The sequence below is a fragment of the Myotis nattereri genome (assembly GCF_964212035.1).
Source record: "Myotis nattereri genome assembly, chromosome: 1".
In the NCBI taxonomy this organism is placed as follows: Eukaryota; Metazoa; Chordata; class Mammalia; order Chiroptera; family Vespertilionidae; genus Myotis; species Myotis nattereri.
The window spans coordinates 91,023,425-91,050,227 of NC_138075.1; the positions used below are offsets into that span (position 1 = coordinate 91,023,425).

The 26,803-nt window shown below is 38.7% G+C and overlaps 1 protein-coding gene across 1 annotated transcript in view; it reads right to left on the reverse strand.

Moving 5' to 3' along the window:
* Positions 1–26,803, reverse strand: part of SLC25A21 (solute carrier family 25 member 21) — a 535,471-nt gene that overhangs the window by 37,835 nt on the left and 470,833 nt on the right. Inside the window, exons 4-6 of the mRNA XM_081094811.1 lie at positions 12,304–12,370; positions 6,755–6,814; positions 3,437–3,544 (exon numbers count right to left, since the gene is read on the reverse strand). Of these exons, the coding sequence (XP_080950937.1) occupies positions 3,437–3,544; positions 6,755–6,814; positions 12,304–12,370 (235 nt within the window). The remainder of the gene's footprint in view (positions 1–3,436; positions 3,545–6,754; positions 6,815–12,303; positions 12,371–26,803) is intronic.

The following is a 26,803-nucleotide window of genomic DNA, read 5'->3' on the forward strand; positions in this document are numbered from 1 at the left end:
GTTCTCATGTTAAACATTCAACTACACAAAGCCATTTCCTTAAAATTCTTGCTTTCTTCTCCCCCACTCCAATCTCTTTTCCAGTGAAAAGTTTGTATTAATTTCCCTAGATATGCATTTTCCTATAAGGACATGACTATCCACATGTGGCTATTCAGCCCTTGAAATGCTCTAGTTCAAATTGAAATGTGCTTATAAGCATAAAATATACATGAGATTTAAAGACTAAGTATAAAAATATAGTGTAAATTATATAATAATTTTTAGAGTGATTACATATTGAAATGATACTTTTTTGGATATATTGGGTTAAATAAAATATAGTATTAAATTCATTTCATCTGTTTCTTTTTACATTTTTTAATATAGGTATTAGGACATGCGGCTCACATTACATTTCTATTGGACAGTGCTGCTCTAGATCATTTTAGTACATTTATACACTTATATGTATACACAGAAATATATATTTTTGGTGTTTTCTAACATTAATTTGCATTACCTTTATACTTGAATTCAAACATTTTTCTTAAAAAAAGTATAATTTTTAAATGCATTGGTGGGGGAGGGTGGGGGGAAGGGGGAGAGATCAAACAAATGATTTATATGCATGCACATAGGCCTAACCAATGGACACAGACAACAGGGGGGTGAGGGAATGAGTGGGGGGGGATGTGGGGGTAATGTGGGGATAAAGGCACATATGTAATAACTTAATTAATAAAGAAATTAAAAAAGAAGTATACTTTTTAAATGCATTGGGCATTACATGAATTCCTTTCTTCCTCACTTTCTTTTTTTCTTCCTCCTCTCCTTCTCCAACCCCCAACCCTCACACTTCTTGACAATCTACAAAGCCTCAGAGTGAAGATAGCAATAATTATTCTTGGCCATACAAATGCTAAAGCAAGCACACCTAATATTTGTTTATATTCAACACAGGGGTACCCCCTTATTGGAGAAAAGAAAAGGCTAGTCAGTGGACAAAGGCTTTGGAGTTAATGGGTCCTAAACATACATATAGGGAATGGTTGTATGACCAAAAGTGATGGGTAGTTTTAAATAACTAGATCCAAATTTGCTCTTCTTATCGCATCATCTCTCTCAGATTTTTTTGTAATAGGCATAGTTTATGTTGTGTGACTGTGTACTACCATAACTACTTTCAATTTGATCAATATTGCATATAAAGGGCCACCTCAATTCAGCTACTGAATCTTGATAGTTGTTGACACATGTGACCCATGTGATCCTTTCTTTCTTAAGTTCTGACTAGTTAAAGGAATATTGAAAATATTTTACAATGTACCTAGTAGCTTTTACTCTAAGTAAATATCTAACAATGAATCAGTTCAGTGGATTATGCAAAAGAAATGATCCCAAACAAGTGCCTCTTTCTTCTCCACTTAAAAAACAGCTGCATGCACATAAACAATTTACACAGAGTGCACTCGTGTAAATGAGCTGGGAACACACACACACACACACACACACACACACACACACATGCAGCCTTCTCATGCTGGGCTAGAAGGCTGTTTACCATGTTCTAGCAAGGCCTTCACACATGCAAAACATTAACAGCTCTTACTTGGCCTCAGCGTAGAACCTCATTGAGGGCAGAGGAGAGAAAAGACCATTAGGTATGAGCAGAGGTGCTGTGACAACTCATTATTTTCATCCCTGTGAGCACTCCTTGGTGCTCTGTGTCCCTCTGGTTACATGCTGCCTTGATAAAGGGCTGAAGTTGAAGGCATGTTTGTTCCTTTGCTTACTCACTGCTGCTCTAAGACAAGCTTCCCAATAGGTAAAATGAGGAATTGGATAGGGAGTTCCAAACTTTACTCCTAGCTGGTAATTCTCCCAGCCTAACAAATAAAATTTTCCCTGAGCAGATTCCATAGGCGTTGTTTTAAATGCTCCATTGATAGGGCATTTGAAAGGTATTTCTTTCATTTCCTCCTATTCCTCACCATCTCTTTCCATCATTAAGGAAGAACAGAAAGAAAGCAAAACAGAAACACAGACTAGGGTAACATAGGGATTTTCAACCTTTTCTGAAGTGCTATATATCACTGCAATTAAGACAATCTTTTGAAACTTGAAAAAAATCTCCCTTAATTAGGATGGACTTCACCTGAGTAGATACCGTCTGCTGTAGGGGGGCAGCCCTGTCCTCCTCAGGCCTTGGTAGCTACAGGTGAGTAGAGGCCCTCTCCTTCCCCACACACACCACTGCTCAAGAAGCTGGCAGGGAGCTCTCAGCAGCAGGAAGTGGGGTGGGAGTGAGGGGGTCTCCACCCACTAGCAGCTGCTTAAGTAGTAGGCAGGGGAACTCTTCTACAGAGAAATTCAGGTCAGCAGATACTCCAAACCAATTTAAACCACATGCTACCCAGTTGTGGAATTAAATTAAAATGCTAAGGAAGGATCCGGAATACCAATTCCCTTATTTTTTCTCTACCTTGTGCTTGACACCCAAAAGAATAAAGCAAGAACAGTTGGATTTGGTGATAACGGGAATTATTAGGCAACTGGAAGGAAGTGAAGGCAGCACACACCTAGGGAAGCTGTCTTCACAGAACAGTACGTACCAGCGATTAAATGTCAAGACCCATCATAGTCCAAGTAGTGATGTCTACACAGGTTTAGTAACTTGCTCATTCAGACTTAACCAAAAGACAAGCTTGACAGATTATCAGAATCTTTGAAGGAGGGCCGAGGGTGGAGTAGGGAAAGGAGTGAGGTAATTTCTAAAAATGACTTCATAAATTTTTTAGAAACAATAATACTATCATCTCAGTGGTTTTTGCTATAGTCTATTCTACTATAACGTGAAACAAAGTGTTGCCAAATGTAGAGAAAACATTTCCAAATAAATCATACATTACATTAAAACTCTAAAATAAAAATATGTAAATATGTATTTGTTCATCAGACTTTAGAGCATTTATTTATTTATTTTTATTGTCTAAAGTTTTACATATGTCTCCTTTTTTCCCTGATTAAAACCCTCTCCCCAGCCATTCCCACCCCGGACAAGCCCCCACCATTTAGAGCATTTTTGTTAACATTTTCCTTGTGGGAGAAATTTGACGTTTTCTTATGCTACTTCTTTAACAATAATTTTATATGACTTAGCAAGGGATAAGAACTGGGTTCAGAATTTTTTAAAATATTTTTATTGATTTCAGAGAGTAAGGAAGAGGGAGAGAGAGAGCTAGAAACATCAATGATGATAGAGAATCATTGATCGGTTGCCTCTTGCGCTCCGCACCCTGGGGATCTAGCCCCCAATCGGGCATCTGCCCTGACGGGGAATTGAACCGGGACCAGCCACTGAGCATGTGGCCGGGCTGGGTTCATAATTTTTTATATATACTTTTAATATTTTATCTTATATTCCTTCAACAATAGGAAAACCTTAAATGATTACCTCTGTAAATGTGTCCCGATTAGCTTGCAAGCCAACTTTTACTACCTCAAAAGGATTAACCACGATGGCTTCTGTTAGTCCAGACCCCAGTCCAGCAATGGCAAATGTCTAGAAAATTAAATAAATCAATACTTTAAAACAAGTTACCATGTGTACTAAGTTAAGCATCCTACTCACAATACAGTGCAACTGAATGTGATGATGAAAATGGAGAAACTTACATAAATGCACCATATACCATTACTAAACAGCTTTAGTTCTTGATTAGATGCTGACAATTCATGAAGAAGAAATTACAGAAGCTGCAAACCACATCCTAACAATTCAAAATAGAATGTCAAGGCCCCATCAAAAATGACTTTTAATGAGAAGAAAGGTTGTTTTACTGATTTAAGGTGAATACTAAATCATCTGCACATGGAACAATTAAAAGAGAGTTTGACTTGTAAAAGGAGAGCTTCATTGTAAAATATCTACTTAAATACATTTATTGGGCAGATTAAAAAATTCAAGGAGCAGAACCATAAATAAAGTGTTTAAAAAGGCAAAATTTCAGGTAACTAAACAGTATAGCTACAACATTTAAATTTACAGCTGTATTCTTAGAGCCACTATTCTACACTACTATCCCCCAAAGTTTTATTTTATTCATCCTTCCCCCGTTTTATAAACCTGACATATGCACTAGTTGTCCAGACCTAGAAGCTGAGGAATGGAACGAGAAATGGCTATGTTTTTCTGAAGGCCTCAACTAAAATCTAGAACATGTAGCAAATGACTTATTTGCTATCTCTTAAGAATTTCTGCAGTAGGAAAGAACTTTCTAGACTTTTTCTGTAAATAGAACACTTAAAGATTTTTCAGAAAATTTGTATCAAAAATAACCACAATAATTAACACACACACACACACACACACACACACACACAGCAGGAAAACAAAATGAAACAAAGCCTCAAATCTGCAAAACAGACACTAAAAAAATTAATTCTTTAGTTCCAAAGCCCTAATTCTCAGAGAAGAGAGGGTACCATATACAGCTAAGAGGAGAAAAATTCCAATTAAGAGTAAAGAACAGGTAACTTTTCAGAAGTCTCTGCTTTCTCCCAATCGGAGACTAAAAGCAAAAAGGGACAAAGGAATGCTCTATAACCTTAGAAGGGGAGGCAAGGATCCAGAGCTAGTGGGTCTGGGTTTAGGCCCTGGTTCTGCCATTTATTGATTGATTTGGACCAGCGCTTCCATGTACAAAAGTATGTGTGGAGCCTGCAGTCCAGCCTGCACCCCACTTGCCAGGCTGGAGCCCTGGAGAGGTGTCAGTCAGAAAAAAGAGGTGCCTTTTTGTAATTCTCATAAAGACACCATATGTGCTAGCTGCAGCTCTGCGTCTAATCACTGAATCCTTTGTAAGCCACAGTTTTCTCATCTGTAAAATGGAGAAAATCATATGAAATGCCCCTACCTAATCAGAATATTATGGGGGTCAAAGTCATGTGTGAAAGCCCTTTGTCAAGTACTTTACAAAAACCACTCTTGTTGCACATACAGATGGACAGGAAGAATGGTGCTGTATGCAGATTCCAGGAGAGAGGGAGAAACTAATCATGTTTTTCTTTCATGTCCTTTCATTTCAATTTTAAACAGGTTTGCATAGGGTAAAAGATCAAATATCTTGTTCATGTATCTTGGGCTTCCATCATGGAAGCCAAAAGCAGGAAAAAAAAATAGTAGTCCCAAACTTTTCTGACTGAAAAAGCTGAAATCCAGATGTTCAGGTTTTTATTACTATATGCAATCTTCCAAGTAATTCACTTTTTTGTTCTATAAACTCAGCTACATTTGCTGTCAGAAATAGTGTTCAGCAGTCCCTTGTCAAAAGAATTGATCAGCTATCAGCAGATCATGTTACTCAGATTGTTCCAGAGACCAGCAGTAACTGTCGGGATCCCAGCCTCCTAGGCTTTTCATGTGGGAGCACCAGGAACATTTAATGGCTGTTTAAGTGTCTAGCTGTATCAGAAAGAAACCAGAATAAATGAGTTCAAGAGAAAGGGAAAACTGTATACAGTTTGCATGCATTCGGTTATGGTAGCTGGAGTGGCCAAAGGCTTTCTGTTTCAATTCCCAAGAGAGTCGAGAGCACTGCGTTTTCTCACATGGTACCAATGCTCCACACAGGAGCCGCCAGCTGGCCCTCTGGAGACCATACTTTATTGTCTTTTGCTAGAAAGGTTTTTAATTCTCTTTTGAACAACTTGTTTTTAAAGTTAAGAGTGACATTGAGGGGAGACACTAAGGAATTAAAAAAAAAAACTTACCTAATTTTAGGACTCATGGTACCACTTCTTTTATACGAGGCCACCTCAGAGCCACCTTGTTTAGGTAGGAGACTAGACAAGAGGTTTCTTTGTCATAACACTAAGCCATACTAGTAGTTTTTTAAATAGGATCATTCTTGAAAAGGGACATGCATGACTTTTTAAACAACAGATACTTCTTGGACAGCCTATTTGGCAAAGTAAATATCCTGAAATGAACCTTTACAAGTAAAGTAATTAGAGTTGAAGCTCAGAACACTGCCTCTGGTTGAGTTGAGGAGAGTTTTCAATTGGAGGGGCAATGCAGATTTGACTTTGTTTTGTGTTGTTTTGCAGATGCAAAGGGAGAAATTAGTGCATTTGCTCTCTCTGGGGCTCTCATAGCACACGCACATATTGTAGCATGTACTTGGTCAATATTATTTAACTCGTTTTGTGAAAAGCTGCAAAGTCACCAAGAAGGAAAGGAGACGGTAGGAAACATTCGAATTACCAAGTGGTTTTCATGTAATCGTTGAGATGTGTCATTGTCAGATCATTATTCTCCCTGACTATAAAAGACTCTTCAGTCCGCATATGACCACAGAGTCGCCTGAAGCCCTATGTTTACTACAGCTTAAGTAAAAGCTGGAAAAGTAACCTGCTAGGAAATAGTTTTAGGCATCTTGACTTTTGCATAGATATGTGCAGTATATAAACATGCATGTCTTGGCTTTAAAAGAGTCTTTGACAAATGTATTCTTTATTTTGCATTCTTGACCATATATCATATGAGCCTTTCTACACATATCATTATTATAATAAATTCATCACTGGGTGCTATAAAATAGCCAAATTGTGAGTTATTAGGAAGATGGCTTTCAACAAGTAGCTGAACATTGAATAACTCGAATTCATATTTTAGTAGTCGGGCTTGGGGATTCAAAAGGCTTTTTGTTTCCAGATTTTGTTTTATGAAATAACACACACACACTCAAGTATAATAAATATTCTCACTTACCAATGCTGGCGACAGTGACACATATCCTAGCAATTTCTTATATTGCTCAAAGGTGAAAAACTGTGAAACAAAACCAAACCCAGAGATTTATAGCAATTTCCTGCAACAAACCCTTTAATTGACTCAAATTTCTTTAGTGAATCATTATATTAAACAGCATTTAAAAATGATGAACTATCGAACACAGTTTCTAATCTGGTCTCCGGTAGATGCTATTGGATCTTACTTTAACATTCACATTTTCAAATGCAGCTATAATAACCGACAGAGGAGCTGATGGGATCCTTTATAGCAGTAAATGGACCATACAGCCTCCATTTACCATGACCATTTTTAGTTTCCCCAGACATCAATAGACTTCTTTTTTATGGCAGTGATTCAGAATTATAGGCATAGAGACCTGAAATCTTCAGTCTCCTCTGTTCTCTATGAATTGCTCTCCCAGTGAACGCCCAATTATCTATCTGACTTGTAAAAGACAGCCACTTCTCAGCTTAACTTGCATTTGTATTGCTGTGTATACCTACTGTTCCAAGAAATTTCCCAACACTCAGTGATGATGAAGATGTCATTATAAACTAGGAAAGGACTCAATGAGGTCATCCAGCCCATCCCTGCTTAAAGGCAGACTGTCCACCTGAGCAGAGGACAGCTGCTTATTCCCTCCTTTAAAATATGATGATGATGATGATGATGATGATGATGATTTTGTTGGCTCCTCCAGTGGATGATGCTTCATATAATTTTCCTGAAAATGAGTTTCTAAGGAGGCAAATCTAATTAATCACTTTGAATAACATACCATAAATACATTACATCCCCTCACCCCAAACATTTTGGGCAACAACTTTGCTTGAACGTGATGCTTTACTCCTGGGTACTCCGTTAGGCAGCCATAAGCAGCTTCGATAAGGCACTCTCTTAGGTCTTGCTAGTCTGTTTCCCAAGACTCCAGAAATGGCCTGGGTATTTTGTAATCGCATATGTCTTCTACTCTATTACTTTTTAACCCAGTAAAATGAAGCAAGAAAAAAATGTAGAGTTTGGGGCCAAATAATACTCTGTTGTTAGAAAGAGGTAGTTCTGTGGTGTAGACATGACTCAAATGAGTCTTTGGGCATCCCAAGGGTCATTACAACCCCAGATAGATATCCAGTCTTTTAAAGACCCATGAACTACTTTTGTGTCATGCTTCTTTAGGTTAACTATGTTTGTAGACTTTTCTAGAAATAGGATTCCTTCATTTACTCACTCAACAAATATTTTCTTGGATGCCTCCTGTGTTCTAAGAGGCACTGGGGATGCAGTAGTAAACAAAGAGAACCCTGCCTTCTTGATCTAACATTCCAGTGGATGGTGATAACCCTGAAACTATATCCTGGCGTTACAATAATACCACCAGGGACCACCATGTTTTTGATGAGAGCTGCACTAGAAACCATTAACCATGAAAGGAAACACATTACAGTTTTGAGCTTTAAAGATAATTTATTTTTCTCCTTTTTTATGGTCATCACCTTCACTGTTTTAGACAATTACCTTACTGGGATTTTGACAGAAGCAGTTCTGGGTCTGAATCCTGGCTACACTACTCAGCTGTGAAAGTATGGGTGAGTCGCCTGACCTTTCTAACCCTCGAGAACAGAAAGCTCACCGTTTAGAGCAGTCTTTAAATAAGAGCATTTAAATAAGATTTCCTGACATGCCTGGCATATTGGAGACGTTTAGAAAATTTTAGTTTCCATTCCCTGTCTTCACTTTGGCTACTAAAGGAATCATAAGTGCCTTAGTTATATATTTGTATCACCCAGGAGAGCCTGCTGTGGTCCAGGAAACAGGTTAAGGTCATAGTCTTAGCATATGCTCCTGCATTTAACCCATTAAACATCATTAGATCACAGTTATAACACGGCCGTGATTCCCATTTTATAGATAAATGTCCTGTAGTCAGTGAGTGGGAAAACGAAGATTCCCCTTAAGCCTAACTCCCAGGCCTGTGTGTGCTCTTAAACACGATACTCTACTCGCTCGCTGCAGAGCCACGGCTTTTAGTGGTTTGGGTAGAGATCACTGCCCTGAAGTTTTCTTGCTGCTGAGGATTTTTGCCTTCCCTGACCTGGAAGCCCAGAGTCCCTGAAGGCAGATTTTAAACTTTTTTGACCGCAATCTACATAAAAAAATATTTGCCCAACACGGGTGTATGCACGCACACGCACACACACAGCGCACTTTTGTATTTATAACCCAAACGAAACATCGTTATAAAACAATATTTACCTCTTTACTATGTGTAACTCTGTTTCTATTCTATTTATTAAAAAAATTCTGGTGACTCACTAAACTGATTTCATGACCCATGGGTCATGGTCCACACTTTGGAAACACTACTCTAAGGGGTCCTCGCTGGGTTCAGAGAAATTCTGGGAGATGATGGACCCCACAGAAGGCCTCCCTACCATCTTCTCTTCTGCTATAAAGATGTGTGTGTGTGTGTGTGTGTGTTTTCTGACTTTCTGTGATTACGTTACTATGGAGGCAAACCCCTCTGAGTACTCCTCTCGATGCTCGGAGCCTTCTGGTTTGGCTGGTGGGAACAGGTACTGTTCTCAGCCCTGTGTGGCTAGGAGCATTGCTCCCTGTAATTCCTGGATGGCTCTTTCTCAGGCCCTGCTAATTTCCTCACATGCAGGCACTGGTCAGTTCTCAGCTGAATACTCCAGGTGTCCCTCTGCAGGCCCTTAGAGTTCTCCCTGTGCAGCTCTCTCTTGCTACTTTGTCCAATGACCTCGAGCCGCCTTGCCCGCCCCAGTCTCTCAGCTCCTTCTCAACCCAGGGAACCCCTGGGCTCTGCCTGTATTTCCCTGGCCTGGCTGGACCTGGGAACCCTTTCCAGGCTGTAAGGCGGGCAGTCCATAGGGCTCCTCTCCTTTGTTCCCCATCTTTCTATCCTTCCTTGTCCGATGTCGATGTCTTGAAAATTGTGGTTCATATTCTGTTTATTTGTTGTTGTTGCTGTTGCAGGCAGGAGAGGAATTCTGGTCCCTGTGCTACCCCATCTTGGCTGGAAATGGAAGTCTTGGCCTTCCAAAAGTTCTGAATAGTAGATGTGTTAATTTGGGGGAATTGGATAGAAATGTTTGTTTAATGTTATTAAACCCATAAATTTTCTTTCTGTTTTTCTCTACATATGTTTCATTTACTCATATAATATTGATTGAACATCTGCTGTGTGGACACTACGAAAGCTATAGAGATAGTGGTGAGCAAACAGCCTTCACAATTTATAATCTCTCATGAGTTTGTTAGTCCTTGAGAATCTGATCATGGAAACAATGGTGTTCCTGGAACTGTGATGCTCAAGACCAGACCCTGGAACCTGGAACATGGCGCCTCCCATTTCTGAGGAACCAGCTGGTTTTTTTTCTGAGGTCTTCATTTCCTTTTGCTAACTGTAGTACTAATGCTCTTAAATTGTAAAAGAGGAAGTTTCATTTATTTAGCATCAGTGAGTCTTATTATTTTAATGATGAATCTCATTTCAAAGAATAAAGTGCAGAAAAAACTTAACATTGTCTGTTTCTGATTATAGTAACAATTGCAACTGACATGTCAGTACCAAGGACGATCTATATCCATGCCCATCTATATATGAAGTATTAATAGACCACATAGATGTATAAGTGTGCACGTGTGTGTACACACACATATATATGGTCTGTGAATATTTTTTTCTGAAGTAAACTTTGATGACATGCAATGAAGCAGTTTACGATGTATGAAATTGTTCCTCACAAATTCTAAGATAAATATCTATAAAGTGAATGTTTTCATAAATTGTGTTAAAAATAGTGCTATCCATCTGGCAAAGATACACTTTTAACTCCAAGTTATATTTAAAAAAGCCAACATACTTACCATATGTCGCAATAATTTTAAGGTAACAACTACTTGAAACAAGATGTCTGGGACCCATATACCACAGCCAGTTGCCCAAAAAGTTCATCTGTTAACCATTGTACTGGCAGCGAGCATTGCTTTCTTTTAAATAGAGACTAAGTTTTGTAAAGCTCAACTTTTTTTTTTCTTCTGTAAAAGACTGTTCAACATTGATAAACCTTAATCATCTTAAAGTTTAAATGGTCTCCAATGTATAGTATTAAGAAAAAATATTCCAGGAAAATCTTTAATTACAATTTACTTTATTTATACATGTAAAACACTGAACAAATGAATATATTATTCCATGGAGACAAAGTGGCTTTTTTTTTTTAAAAACAGGAACTCTGCTCTGTTTGTTTACTTGGGCAATCTTTTATCAAGTGAGGCAGTTGCATAATCTCATTCAGCCTCTTGTGTACTTTGGTGAACTTTTTCCAGATTCTCTGGTAGTCAGATCCTTATAATGACATTTGTATTGAAGATATAATACAAAAATCACAAAAACTATGGCAACAAAGAGGATGAATTTACAGAGAAAGTGTGTTTTAAAGCTTTGTTTTCTGAATTCTAGATCTGAATTAAATCCTATTAAATTACTGTTTTGACATAATGTAAAAGTTTGGTGTCTCTGTATACATGAGGTTATTTTATCATAAATTTTAATCTAGTAGCCCTCTTAACTTGCTGATATATATATATATATATATATATATATATATATATATATATATATATATATATATAATGTTGCCCCTTCCCCTCCAGGAATATGGGGAGTATTATTTGAGTAATGTATGTGACAAAAAGCTTTGTGTCATTCGTTGGAAAGGAAGTCTTTCAGTCTGAGTTTATGTTTCCTTATGGAAACATAATAAGTGTTGCCAGTGGTCTGGATGTGGGGGTCAGTACTAGTTAGAGTCACTGTGATCAGGATTTTTGTCTGAAAGAACATATAAAGAAGTGATCAGATTCAGTTCTTTCTCCCTCAGAGAATCCTGCCAGTCTTCTGTGTTCCTATCCAGATACTGAAGCAGTAAGTAGTCCATAGACTCCATAGTTATGTGGTTAAAAAGATGGAAACAGGGAAATGGAAGTAATAATTTTTTAAAAACCAGAATAGAAACTTTTAACAGAGGTGGGGAAGGGTAATGAAGTTGGCATGACAAAGAAATGTGTTATATGAGAATCATATCAGGGAAATATAGTGTATTAGTTTACTCTGTTCATATATAGTGTATTAGTTTGCTCTCCTCTCTCTTTCTTTAATAATTATTGCTCCAAAGAAAAATTGATGAATTGCTTTGAGAAAAAGAGCAAGCTATATTGTGGCTGTTGTGTTTTGATACACGAATTTCATTCTCCACTGTGCTTTTTTATATAATTTCCCCATTAGAAAGGAGTACCCTTACCCCCTCCCCAAAAAATCCACAAACCAATATTTGAGAGATTGATCAAGTCTAATTATAATAAAATTATGCCATAATTTCTGCGTTAAACATCTTATCTTATACTTAATTCAATTTATGTCCCACGGGATGTTGTGAGATCTTTTAACGCTAAAGCTGTCACTGTAGTCTGTCTTTACTTGGTGGGAAGCATACACTACTTACCTTCACTGCTCTTTTTGGTGTTTCAGCCAATATGGGTGGTAGAATTCCCTTGTAAAAACCAAACAACCTGTTGGAGAAATAAAAAGATTTTATATAAGTGAGGGAATTAGAAAATAGGCAATTCTGCCTTTGTTTATAGATAAAGCAACTAATCTTAAATTATTCCCAATTATTCAATATAGCCACCAATTCTGAAGTCCTACTTTGTTTAATTTTATTATTTTTTTTAAAAAAGATTTCAAAATTGATTTTTAGAGATGGAGAGAGGAAGAGGGATGGAGAGAGAGGTACATTGATGTGAGAGGTGAACACTGACGTGCTGCCTTCTGCATGTCCCCTACCAGGGATCAAGCCTGCAACCTGGGCATGTGCTCTGACTAGGAATTGAACCAGCAGCCTTTTGGTGCACAGGATGACACCCAACCAACTGAGCCACACTGGCCAGAGCTCCTCCTTTGGTTTACTTCTAAAGTAGAGAGATTATGAATACTATGCTTATTAGCATTGTTCAGATGAAGAATAAATGATACTGAGACTGAAATCTCTTCGGTAAGTTGCTAAATACAACCATGAGCTGAACCTTAAAGATGAAGTTGATTCCCCTTAATCTAAGGAATCTTGAATTTATTTTCTAAGTTGTGTAGTAGGGAGCTTCAAGATGTCTCTTGTCTTGCATTTTCTCCCTTATGGGAACTAAATGAGGCAGGGTCATTAAACTCAAACTTTCTGGGGCTAACAAGGTGATAAAATCTCAATTTTAGTTTTGCTAATACATAGACCTTTAGTAACAGACCTTATGGCTATGGACTTGGACTCCTGGGCCTGTCCTGATTTGTCATAATTTTTAAATTTCCTTAATAGAAATGGAAGTAGGTCAGGGACATATGGTGCTGACAGAAGAAATGTCAAACTCCCTTGCTAAATATGCAATTTCACAGGGCCTGGGACAGCTATTCTTGCCTATGTTGAGGAACTTGTCACATATTCAGATGTTTTTAGAAAATAATGAGTAGATAAGCTTATGATAGGTTTATAAAAAGTCATCACTTATTTCACATTAAAATTTAAGACTGAAAATTTTAAATTTGTCTAACATGGAATCTATATATATAGGGTGTCCCCAAAAAATGTATACACACCGTAACTGCTGATAGCTCAATTGTAAAAATTAAATGTATTTTAATAAACACTGCCTTTATGAAGTGATGAAGTGTGTGTATACATTTTGGGGTACACTATATGTATATATATATATATATATATATATATATATATATATATATATATGCCATATCCTCACTTTAAACCTAGAAATACATAAAGAGAAGAGAATATTCTACATTATTTTCTGAGATAATCAGTTTTCCTAATGAACCCATAAGTGACTAGAGATAAAGGCAGGACTCAGTGTGTTCCTATGTTAGGATGGTCATTGGTCATTTTACATGGGGTTGGAGATTCTTTGATTGACCCCTCAAACTTCAACTTATTCAAGTTGAGTTCTGCTTCTAGTTGTGCTTCTGGAACAATAAAGTTATGAATTTATTCAGACTAACTCACTGTGCCACCCAATCCAATATGGTGACCTCTTGCTCTTCCTTAATTAACTAGCATATACAGCACCCTTCAGTGAGGGGAGCAAAAGGCTTGTCTTCAGTTTTTAAACTGTTAGCTCCTTGAGGGCTGGGTGTGCATTCAGTGCTTATCCCAGACTGTGTGTGTGTGTGTGTGTGTGTGTGTGTGTGTGTGTGTGTGTGTGTAAACAGAATATAATGTTTGTTAAGCATATGAATTTTTAAGAGGAAGAAAGGAATCAAATAATCCCCTCATATGGATTTACTGTGCTCACTAATTTTCAGTGAATGGATAGTACTAACATTATGAATAGGAAGTGAAGCAAATACATGTTTTGAATAATTATGGGAATTCATAAATCCCTCCACATCCTTTCATTCAAATTTCAAGTACTAATGCCTGAAATTCACTTGTAAAATTTAGATACCAGAACTCTTTATCATTTCAATTTTATTATAAATTATTAGAGGCCCAGTGCATGAATTTGTGCGCAGGTGGGGTCCAGCCGGCCTGGCCCCAATTGGGGTGGATGGGGGCTGTGCCTGTCAAGAGGAGGAGATGGTGGGAGGTTGGCTGGCTGGCCCCCTCAATCGGCCCTATCAGGGCCAGGCCAGCTGCGGGGAGGGGCTTCGGGCAATTGGCTGGTGGGCCCTGCCCCCAATTGAGATGGGGGGGGGCTATTGGGGGTGGGGCAGGCCATAGGGAGGGGCTGTCGGTGGTATGTGTTCCAGTCTCTGGCTTTTCATATACATAGATTATATAAGTTTCAGCATGAGAGTGACTAAGCATAGGTTGGTCTTCCCAAAAGATAAACGTGATTTTCCTGAAGTTCTACGTTTATAATGAAAGATATTATTAGTTCTGTTATTTCTGTGCTGAATTTTCTACACCTAGAAAATTATGCCTGGTTATGGAGGGGGGTGGAATTAAGAACATGTAAGGAACTAGAGCTTCTAGAGCTGAGTGTCCCAGTTAATAAAGGTACTTGAAATCCCATATAACAGAGAACAGTTATGGGAAGAACAGTTGATCAGCCTTAAGAAAAAAGATCATAGGGAGAAACATGATCATGTGATGGATCTCTTGGAAGGCGAGCATGTAGGGAAAAGATTAGACTTGTTTGTTTCCAGTGGTAGAACTAGGACCAATAGGCACACGCAATAAGGAAAGACACATTTTTGTCCCAGTAGGAACTTAATACATGGAAACACTCCTAATAGTCAGGACTATCTAGAGATAGACTGGGCTCTCCTGAAAAGTGGTGACTGCCCCGCTGTGATATGTGGTCAAGCAGTCTAGATGGCCACTTGTAATGGATGCCAGAAATGGGACACACACAGTAATAGATGGACCTGCTGGCCCTCCAGGTTGGTCTCCTCGAATCCTCAGATTTTGTTCTTCTAAAAAGAACAAGAGGCCACGGGAAAGTTCTTTTCTGAAAAAAAACAAACTATCTTACTTCAAACTTTTGCCTAAAGCTTCTCTGGAGGACAGAAGTCTTATAAGTAACACAGAAGGTCTTCATTTTAAAAATGATGGGAGAAAATATTAAAAAGAGGTGTAAGACAGGAGGAAGAGAGGCAGCTGGGAGAACCACAAGGATTTAATCTGAAAAGATCTGAGAGGCCAAGACCCTCTGCTTCACATTGGCAATGCTTCCTAATGCACCCTCCTTCCCTTCTCCCTGCTCGGTCAGGTTCATGTGCAATCACCCCCGTCCGCTCACCAACCACCTCCAGCCTTCCCACCATCCTGAACTTTCTAACAGTGAATGGATAGCTTAACAGGAAGTTCTCAAGGACCATAGGCAGTCGGTGCTGGCAAAAGGGAAGCTAGAATGAACTATCTCCTTGCAATGTATTCACAGACTTCATGCAATAGTGAACATCTCTGGAATAGTCAGAGGTGGCCCCTCTTCTGGTGAGAATGGCCATCCCATTTTAAAAATAAACACTGCCTTTATAATTATAAAGGAACCAACATACAACTACAATGATATTGCTTGTAGGCAGTGGTTGATTGGGCTCCTCACTAAATGGTCCAAATGCTATTCTGTCTCTTTGCCCCAGTTAATCTGATCCAAGTTAGACCTAGCTGAGTTCCCCCCCTCCAAGATGTTGGAATTAGAACTAAAAAAGTGATTCTCCCTTTGTCTGGTTGAAGCTCTATAAAGCTAAAAAACCAAAGGCAGTCTTCTGTCATTTGGAAGAACCCAGTGTACACTGATAAGAAGGAAGGAAGCTACCATTTAGGGAAACAGTCAAGATGGAGAAGAGAAATCTTGGTACTGGAAGCCTGACTCTCCTGCCAGGACTTCTTTAAGCTCAGTTAGATCTCAGCTCTTTTGAATATTGGCATTTCCATTGCTCTTGGTTTCCTGAGATACCCAGTTACATTTATCACACTTAAATTTTTACTTAAGTAAGTTTGAATTGGGTTTATTACTTATAACTGAAAGTCCTAGATCCAAAAAGGAAACATGGCCCCTCCTGCCAAAATGGCTGCAGCAGCATCTCAGTTCATGCCCTCTCACACGAAGAGTCTTTCTGTTAGTTTGCATGAGACTTTGGGCCCATCAGAAGAGGCACACCCAAAATTTGAGCAAAAAAATGTAGGCAAAAGCTCAAGCTGACGAGCTATTTTTCTGACTTGATTAGAAAATTACTGAAAGTTTTCCTAATGTAAAGTATGACATACAGATTCTGAGAAACAAAATGGAATTGTAATGTTTTATGAAGGACATACATTTTGTCTGCTGAAGAACTGATGTTTATATCCACATGCACTGTTCATTCTGCCAATTTTTTCTGCCTTCATGTAGTTTTGCCTTGAAATACAGAACATGTAGCTTACCAGGATAATAACTAGGGAAGTTAAGAGATTTATGACACCCATATCAACATGCTTTATATGGCTTATTTCTCAAGAAGCAGAGTGACACTTCTTGGGTCAATGGAAAAGGGGATTCTAATGTGTGCAATGGCAATTCTTTTCCCTGAAAACGTAGTAAAGCCACCACTCTGGTTTTATGTTTTGACCCACATCAAGCCGACTGGAGAACTCTTTGGAAGAGGAACAAGAACCTATGCCAGACCTCCCATAACATTGTAGTATAAACTATATGGCAGCCCTCATGTTTTGTTTCTCAAAGTTGCTTTACTTCTGAAAATAATGAGTTTGATTTTAACTAGCATGTGTAGGAAAATGTTAACTTGGATGTTTATAAACTTTTGTTACTATTGTTATAAGTAAAAAATAGTCCAAATTTGTTGAATGATTACCATGTACTAGCCACTCTTGTTAAGGATAACTATTCCAAGGCATATGGACATATTTTAATCTCATTCAACTCCCACAACAAACCCTTGAAGTGGATATGATTAAGTCAATCATTTTGCAGGTGAGGCTATCATCATATCAATGCCAAATAGGATACAGTGACTCAAATCAAGTTCCATTGTCCTCACAGTCCATGTTCTTGACCACTGGGCTATACTGTATTCCAGTTATTCTTGAAATGAAGCTACTTTTATAAACACTTTTGGAAAGCTATTTCTATTGCAAAAATGTGTTGACATTTCTTATTTTAGGAGGAAGCAGAAATGGCAAATAAAAATCAGGTTTCTATTCCATTCCATTCAATTCTGTTCTAAAGTAATGTGAAATACTACATGCATAACTGATATATTTGGGCTGAGATGAAAAAGATAATTTTTTGGTGAAAGCTTTGGGGTTGTTGATTAAATATTTTCTAGTTGGATCAGAATGAGAAAAAACAGTAGACCCTAGGATAAACCTTCTTCCCCCCTAGGATAAATTTTGCCTTTAAGAGGCACACTACGATAATTCTGTCAAGGATTAAGAGAAAGAGACTACTTCAGTAACATGATAAAACATTGAAATACTAATATTAAGTATTAAAATAAAAAATTTATCCAAAAAGTCAGTGGGGAGCTCTATTGGTTGCTCACCCAACAGATACCCAGCCAACCCCTTCTTGTTCCCTGGGGTACAAATGTAGGTATTCATCATCCCCTATGCTGGGAAGAAAGCCCTTATGTTGGGAAGAAACCTATGCTAGTCCAGGGGATGAAGCAGAATTATTCAAGCCAATCATGGTGGTCTCATTCCTTTGCTAGTGGAACCTATTGCATGCATGGCATATAACCCAAACCTAGCCCATGAACCCAGCATGGGGGAAGAATGTAGGCTGGAAGTCATGGATTTTCATCCTCAGGACAGAGGAACATGGGAAGAAAGTCCCTCTTCTTTTCAAGATGTTGTCCTAGCTCCACAAGGTGCCTGTGTGCTGTGGCCAGCTGAGATATCATTACCCGCAAGCTGAGGATGGCCAGCAGAAAGACGGAAAAGACCTGGATCTTGAAGAATGAATTAACCAATCATGGCATCCTACCTCCAAATATATGATTATGTATATGATTATGCGCAATTAAAAATAAATCTTCACTATTTGAGCTTTCAACTCTGTCCTCTATTAACCTACAGCTAAAGATATTCTGATACAAATAGCCCTTAACACCCCATTTCTGAAAAAGTCGTAAGTGGTAATTCTTAAATCATAATTATAGCAAAGATAGCTGTTAACTGATAAACAGAAGGAGACTGTGAGATCCATTTTTAAAAATGGATTTAGATGATTTCTTTGAGGAGCCCATCACACACTAAAATCCTGTCCCATTAGGATGATTTCCTGTGAGAGGACCCCATACCACAGATGGAATGTGGAGAAGCTTGTAAGCAAACATGAGGAGGGGGTTTCAGGTCTCTAAAGCCATTAGATCATGATGGTTTATATACTAATGAGAGTTGTTGTTCAGAAACATAAGTAGACAAAGAGGACTACAATACTGGATCACATTTGTTTTTAATTTATAATAAAACAGATCCTGTATTACTTTGTACCTCTATAAAATGTAGATCAAAACTGCACTGCACATGTTCTCAAAGACACAGCTCACACACAGCTTATTTGAAATAAAGATTGGTGCCAAACCCCACAACATAATTTTACCCCTCATTTCCCCCATACCCACTTTACAGTGTGAAGCTATTTAACATATTGGGTGGCTCCAAGATTATAGACCCACCAGTGAAAAGATGTTAATTGTAGGATGCAAGGAAATGTGGAGTTCCCTTTGAGTTTGAGTTTGGGGCCCATCTTGGTGGTTCATTTACTGTGAGCCAAACCCTCGAAGTAGCCTTCCTGCTGTCCCTCATTAGTAGGCTCCGGTTCTAGGTTACCTTGTTTAAGGCCCGCATTTTAGCGTCCAAAGACACTAGACATATCCTTAATTAAATATCTTGTACCTGACAACATCTGTAGTCCATTGGTTGGCTGAATAAAAAGTTATTTGCTTTAAGTCAGCTACTGAAGTCTGAGGACTTTGTGGTGAATAGTGAGTAGACGGAAGAGTAAAAATTGGACTCAGGTATAGAAACCAAAAAGGAGCGAGAAATCACATGTGCTGCCTGCCCCTCCTTTCCCTCCTCTGAGTTGGTTTTGCTGTCATTTTCCTAATTTAGTCTGTAGAAAAAGCTTGTTTGGAAGTCATTCATACTGCAGAGTTGGACCGCTCCTCCAGGCAGGCTGGGAAATTTCAGAATTTGCTGGGCTAGTCAGCAGGGTGTTGGTGTTAGGTGCAACAAGATGGAACCTTTTCTTCATAGCAGCCCCAAGGAGGAAGGGAAACTGTTGGTGCTTCACAATGACCTTCAGAAGGAGTCATACCCTGTTGTTCATCAGAAAATTTATAAAACTCAAGTGATAGATTCCTGAGAAATGAGTATAAGGAAACCATGAATAAATTATCTTGCCATCTAAGAGAGGAAAAGATCAATGTACAGATCTGTTGCCTGTGGAAACCGAGGCTTTCCCTGGTTGTTTGAAAAGAAGGGCTTTGGGGCCCAAACTGCTTCGATTCATAATGTGGGTCCAGCAACCATCACATTGAATGCCAGGATTGAGATGCACATCATCCAACCATGCAAAGGCCAATTAAAGAAATGATTTCCAAGTTGCAAAGCCGTTTTCCAAGCCACCTGCAGCACACTCACATGCAGCATGAGAGGATGCTTTCACCTGGATCCCATGTCTTTGCCAAAAGCCTGGCATTCAGCAAGCGTCCAGAGCAGCAATAATACTCACCGGTGAAGCATGAAATAGGAGCGACAGGGAAAGTGACACCAGATCTCCAGTGGGGAAATTGGAAAGCATTAACACGTCTGTGTACCTAACAGAGCACAATTACTACATTTTATTTTGTTTCAACAGTCAGGACCTAAATGAACATCACCATTCAGTTCTGTTCTGGGCAATGTTCCAAGCTCATCTTGGTACAGTTGATTTTGAAGCCTAACAGTCAATCATATCTCCACAATTTGTTCTTTTTTCAGTCTTCAGGCATCCTCCTGATTTCCATTTCTTGTTTGGAAGCCTTGAGTCATCTGTTCTGGCAACATGACCAACCCAAATCAGTCATTTTCTCCAAATTATATTGAAATAGGGATCGTGCTATTTTGTTTTCTTCCTCCTTCTTTCTTTCACATAATTTTCCTTTTAAGGATCTCCTAATACAAAGCTGATTGAAAGCATACAATATCCTCTTTCTTTTGCTGTTGTCAAATCCAAGTTTCTTACCCACATGCTGTAGCTCTGTAATTAAAACAGTGAGTGTGGCTCTCAGCCCTGGATTATGAGTGCAAGGCTGCCATTGCTCCATAGGTTGTGTATACAGGGCAGAATTCTGACCCTGACACCAAACCTTTAGGATATTATTCTGACATCATTTAGACTGATTCACAAAATACAAATGAAAGAGTGAGGTTTCATGCTCTGTTATTTGAATTATGTAGAATCTGCAATCTGAAACTCTCAAAATTACATGCATCTTCAGGCCATTTTCATTTAGGTAAAGAAGAAAGGGAAAGCTATATATCCTTCAGAGGAGAGAAGAAAACACCTTAAAAAGTGACACAGATTCTTTTTAAAAGAATCAACTGAACTTAAGGAAGTGAAACATAACTCTAATTTTAGCTAACATCTATAATAATAAAAGTATAATATGCTAATTAGACCCGACATTCTTCCGGACGACTTTCCGGACAAAGGCGGGGCTGCGAGGGAAGTCTGGGTCCTGGGTGCCAAAGAGAAGCCAGTGTTGGCAGCCAGGGGAAGAAAGGCCTACTCTTGCAAGAATTTTGTGCATCGGGCCTTCAGTTTTAACATAAAGCTAACAAGTTTTCCCTGCTTCAACTCATATCAGATCTCCAGGCAAACAGACACACACACACACACACACACACACACACACACACACACACACACACAGGCTATTACTTTTCATTACAGAGAATTAATTAAATTAAATTTGTGCATATGGTCCTCAAATGTATTTGCTACCCCAAATCCATACCACTTTCATTATATGCTGTATGAAGAAATTCTTTAAAGTTTTCCGGAACACACGTGTTTAACTGAACTTTCAGTATGATTTTACTATGACAATTAAACTTTGTTGATATGTCTAAAATAAACTACAAGTTTGATTTTCTAAGACACAAAAAGTAGTTTAGCTGTCAGTATCACTTAGGAGGTAAGCCCATGGCTCCATTCCCTGGAAAGTTGGCAGGGTCCTCGGTGCACTGAACATGTTGCACAGTTCAGCCCAAGGAAGGCATTAGTGTGATATAAGAACCAGAACCCTCATGGAAAATACCAAGGAAAGAACAAGCAAAAAAGATATTTGAGAAGCAACTAAAGTAGTACATAATGTGGGTATAATGTGTTGTTAATTGCTCCATTAATCTATAAATGAAGAGACTTATTTAGAACTAACTATACAAAAGTGTATTAATTTTCAGTGACAGCAGATTACGTTGCTTATAAAGGTGAACTCATTTTCACTAAGAAATAAGAATCATAAGAGCTGTCATTCACTCATGTGAATGACAACTATGAGGAAAAGAAACGAAAGAAAAAAAACAACAACAAAAAAGATTGAGACTTGAATGGAAGCCAGGAAAGGAAAGAGGGAAAGAGAACCTGATCATGCCCTGGCTGGGTAGCTCAGTTGGTTGGAGCATTGTCCTGCTACACCAAGGTTTGGGGTTCCATCCCAAGTCAGGGCACGTACAAGAAGCAACCAATAAATGCATGGAAGGTTGGAACAACAAATTAATGTGTTCTCTCTCTCTCTCTCTTCCTTACGCTCTTTCTTGAATCAATTAGAAATAAAAGGTTTCTGATAAACAAGTTCCACTGAAGAAAGTCTTTGCTCCATTCTCTCACCCATCCTCCATTTTTAATTTCATTTATTTCCCCCCATAATGAAGAAATTATCATTCATTTATTTACTCATTCATTCAGTATGTTTTTTTTGTTCCCAACACTAAGCTTAACACAGTTTTCTAGGGTCAAATGTTCAGTCTCATTATCCCAAAATCAACTAAGATAATTTTCTCCAAGAATTCTTCTCTGAGATGGCAGACAATATCTTGATATTTTACCTGCCTGCAATACTCGAAAGATGTTGCCCTTCACATTGCATTATATTAGCACATAGTAATACTCAATTAACATTATATTAAATATACTTATATTCAAATAAGAAGTGTATATATTTATGCATATACATACAAGGGGTGGGCAAAAGTAGGTTTACAGTAACTTGAATGCAAAAAGAATGCAGATTATGATCATCACAATAGCTTTATTTTTAAAAAATGTATTTTTATTGATTTCAGAGAGGAAGGGAGAGGAAGAGAGGGATAGAAGCATCAATGATGAGAGGGAATCATTGACCGGCTTCTTCCTGCACTCCTCCCACTGGAGACCGAGCCCACAACTCAGACATGTGAACTTGACCGGAATCGAATGCAGGACCCTTCAGACTGCAGTCTGACACTCTATCCACTCAGCAAAACCAGCTAGGGCTCACAATAGCTTTCTTAACTCAAAAGAATGTCACTCACAGATGTAAAACTACTTTTGCCTGCCCCTGTATACACATATTCATACACACATATGTATATAGATCCAGTATACAGATTCATACACAGATATGACTCAGTATATTAATAGTCTGACATACAATTTTAACTGAATAGAATATCTATTATTCACAAGATTACCATATTTAATCCAGGTTATAAATTGCTTGACAATAGCCACTCCTGTTCTTTATCACCACCCTCTGGCATTTAGCATTAATTTGATGCTACCTGTCAGTAAAGGCAATGTGATGTAGTGGGCAGGAGTGTGGACTGGAACCACACTCTTTGGGTTTAAATTCTGGCTTAACCAGTATGTTAGGTGTTTATCCCCCATGAAAAATCGCTGGTATAAGGTGAACAAATTAATTCTAAAGCATTCCTGCTAGAATCAAGATGTTTGTTTATGCCCACTCTCTTACAAGTGCTTATGGAAATGAGTTAGTACGTTGTTGTAAGTAGCATGATTTAATAGCTTGTCCTAGCTACAGAGCTATATATGACTGCAGCTGGGACAGAGAGTCTCAGAATTCAGAGATATCCTTCACCAATGGAGCCTCATCTAAGTGTGTGACCCAGTGCATGAGGAATTCACACCCTGTTGTGGAATTCTGCTACAACCAATTCATGCATGTTTGCGGTCAACGATGTTGCTCACTAAGTGCACTGAGTGGACAACTCCCAAAGTACATTTGGAAATGCATTAACTCTATGGCCGCCAGTTACTACAGTAGGCTCCATATTAATTTCTTGAGGTGCCCCCTGGTGGACTTCTAACAAAACTGAGTCTATTGAGAGAAACTTGAGAAACGAAAATAGCAATCATTGTGCTAAATGCTTTACAACTATTATCCCATTCAAAGATTTTACTCTTTCCATTTTACAGACAAGAACATGAAGACCCAGAGAAGTTAAGGAACGTTCTTACTAGTCATGCAGCTAGTAAGCAGTGGAGTAGGGATTAGAATCCAGGTGTATTTGACTCCCAAATCTCCACTCTTGAATGCTATCTGACTTCTGTGTTCTCAGAGAGAGTCAGTCAAGTCCACTGGGAAACATCATTCCACCTCCTGGCTCTAGTGCTCTTTGGGTGACTATGTCTCCAGTGTTCAGGCCCCAGGCTCTGCGTGGTTTCTGGGAGGGGCTAAAACTCTGGTTTTTGAATGGAGAAACAGCTAGCTGAGCCAGGGTTTGTAGTTTCTTTTGTCATCTACAGTCCCCTGCACCAGAGTTTTTTAAGAGCCTGAGTTCTTATTTAACTGATTGAAACACAAGTTAAATGGGTAGTTAGCAAGCTTTCTGGATTTAATAAGTCAAAGTCTTTTTTGTACTTCTTGGACTTCTGGATATGCACTGTTTTTTAGATCACTTTGAAAAAATTGTCCTTCATAGCACATTACTATCAACGAGCACTTAAGGCCCATTTTTCTACTTAACTCCTGCAGTCAATGTCCTAGAAAAACACAAGTGGGATAATTTATGCAGAACTCAAGATATTTGAAAAGCAATGCAGAAGACAACCCTAGGACTTAGTTTCTGGATGGTAGCTACCTCTTTCTGGTGATTTCATCTAGTCCTATTACTTTAATTATCACCCATATGCTGGTAATTGCCATACATCTCCAGTTGGATGTAATGATTAGCATGTTCAAGGTGAATTCCTGATTCTCCCTCCATAAACTTGCTCCACAATATTCTCCAGATCAATTAACAGAAACTCCATCTTTCCCATCACTCAGACCAGAAACTTTGAAAGCATATACTTGAGTTTTCTCTCTCTCTTATTTGTCTCTGTTACCCTGGTCTGAGCCTTGATAATTTATCACTTGAGCCACTGTGATAGCCTCCTAATTAGTTTCCCTACATTATATTCGAAATGCAGTAACAGAATAGTCCTATTAAAATAAAAAGTGAGTCATGCGATTCCTCTGTTCCCAATCTTCCAATATTCTCCCATCTCCCTCACGGTGAAACCAAAGCCCCTTCAAAGACCCCAGGCAATGTGATTCCACCATGCTGTACTATGCCTCCCACCTCACCTCCTACCACTCTTTCCTTGGTTCACTCCCCTCCAGCCCCAAAGAACTTCTTGGACCAGGCACACTCTCACCCCAGAGCCTTTATACTTGCTGTGTCTTGTCTGTGATCCTCTCCTCCACATACCCCCATAGATCATTATTCACTTCTTTAATTCTGTACCAATGTTACCCCCCTCAGTGAGCTTATTCTCACCTTTCTTTTACTTAAAATTGTAACCTCTCACCTTGGTACTACCTATCCTTTCTGGCTGCTTAATTTTTATTTATAGAATGTTTCCCCTTCAAACAAGCTTCATAAGTTTACCTGCTTGTTTTATTTATACTCAGTTGCTCCGGCTAGGATGTCAGCTTCTTGAGGACAGGAAAGGGTTTTTGTCTTTTATTTACTGCTGTATCCCAGGGGCTAAATACAGGACCCTTTACATAATCAATGCTCAGTAAAGATTTGTTGAATAAAAGAATAAATGCATTATATTCCCACTGACCCAGTCTGATGGCACTATGAATAGGAAATTGTACCTGGTATTTTGAACTATTACAAGATCAATCTCTTTCATTTTCCCACCAAATGTCAACTCTTCCTGATTTCGTTGGAATCACCTAGACTTCACCAAATGACTATAAACAAGGAAAGCTTGGGACATCTGATCTAGTGAATATGAATAGACTTCAGGAAATGGCAATGAGGAAGTCTAGACTTCACGAGTTATATCAACTATCAACCTGTGGTAACAAACAGCATTTTCACCCCCCCCCCCCCTCCCGAGTCAGCCCCATCGCTTCTCTATACCAACAGAACCTAATTCTAGTGTTCACATAGTTGAGGCCATGTGTTCTCTCTAGCCCTGGCACGATTGATTTAATCAGCTGCTCTTATATTCCTGCTTCTAATTGTATGAGACATGAACATGATACCCAATTTTAGCCAATGAAACTCGGGGGAGCTTTAGAGAGAGATTTTGTTTTTCCTTGCTAAAAATAAGATTCTTTGGTCTTACCTCCAGAGATGTGAATTTGGTAGGTCTGAGTAGAGGTTCAGGAATTTACATTTTTAACACCTCCTTAATTCTGATGCAGAAGGTCCAGGAACTATACATTGAAAAATAGAAAAACATACTTCTCTATAAGGTTAATGACCTAGAGCTGCTCTAACACAGATATCTGTCTGTTAGGATGCAGGCTAGAGTACTCAGTACCATTATCAGGCAATTCCCCTAGGAACTTCAGGAACTTATCTAATTTTCCTCTACTCTCTAGCCTAGAGTGCACCCACTTTTTAGCCCAAGTTACGTGCTCCATACCTCTGATGTGCCCATCTCTGGTCTCAGAAACTACGAAGCTATGGATATTCTTACCCCATTCAGCAGTGACTCATCCTACAGTAGTCACTGCTGAAAGTGGTACCAGGTCGCATCCCCCAATACCCTTTAGAGGGACTTTGTTCCTACTTCTTGACTTTCTCTTTGATTTATTGAGGAACAGCATTGAGACATGCCAGAAACAGATTATTATCTTGCCCACATCTTTTTACAGGAGATTAATATTTCACTTCACCTCTGTCTATCAAGACTAGCAGAAATATTGGTTGGCATAAAGCATGTTTTGACTGTTTCAACACAAGAACACAATTTAAATGAGGCTACTTTCTCTCATTCTGCTAACAGTCATGCATTTTGCAGAACAGGTACAACAGGAAGTAGCCTCCACTGTAAAGAAGCAGGACCACACCCACGGCAGTTTGAGCTGAAGAATGCAGGAAAATACTTTCCTTATGTTTTATAGAATAAACCAACGAAGAAGTCGGGCTTCTCTGGGATTCTGCAGGTGACTGAGCTTTAGAAAGGAACACTGCATGGGGAGTGTGCCTACAGGTTTTG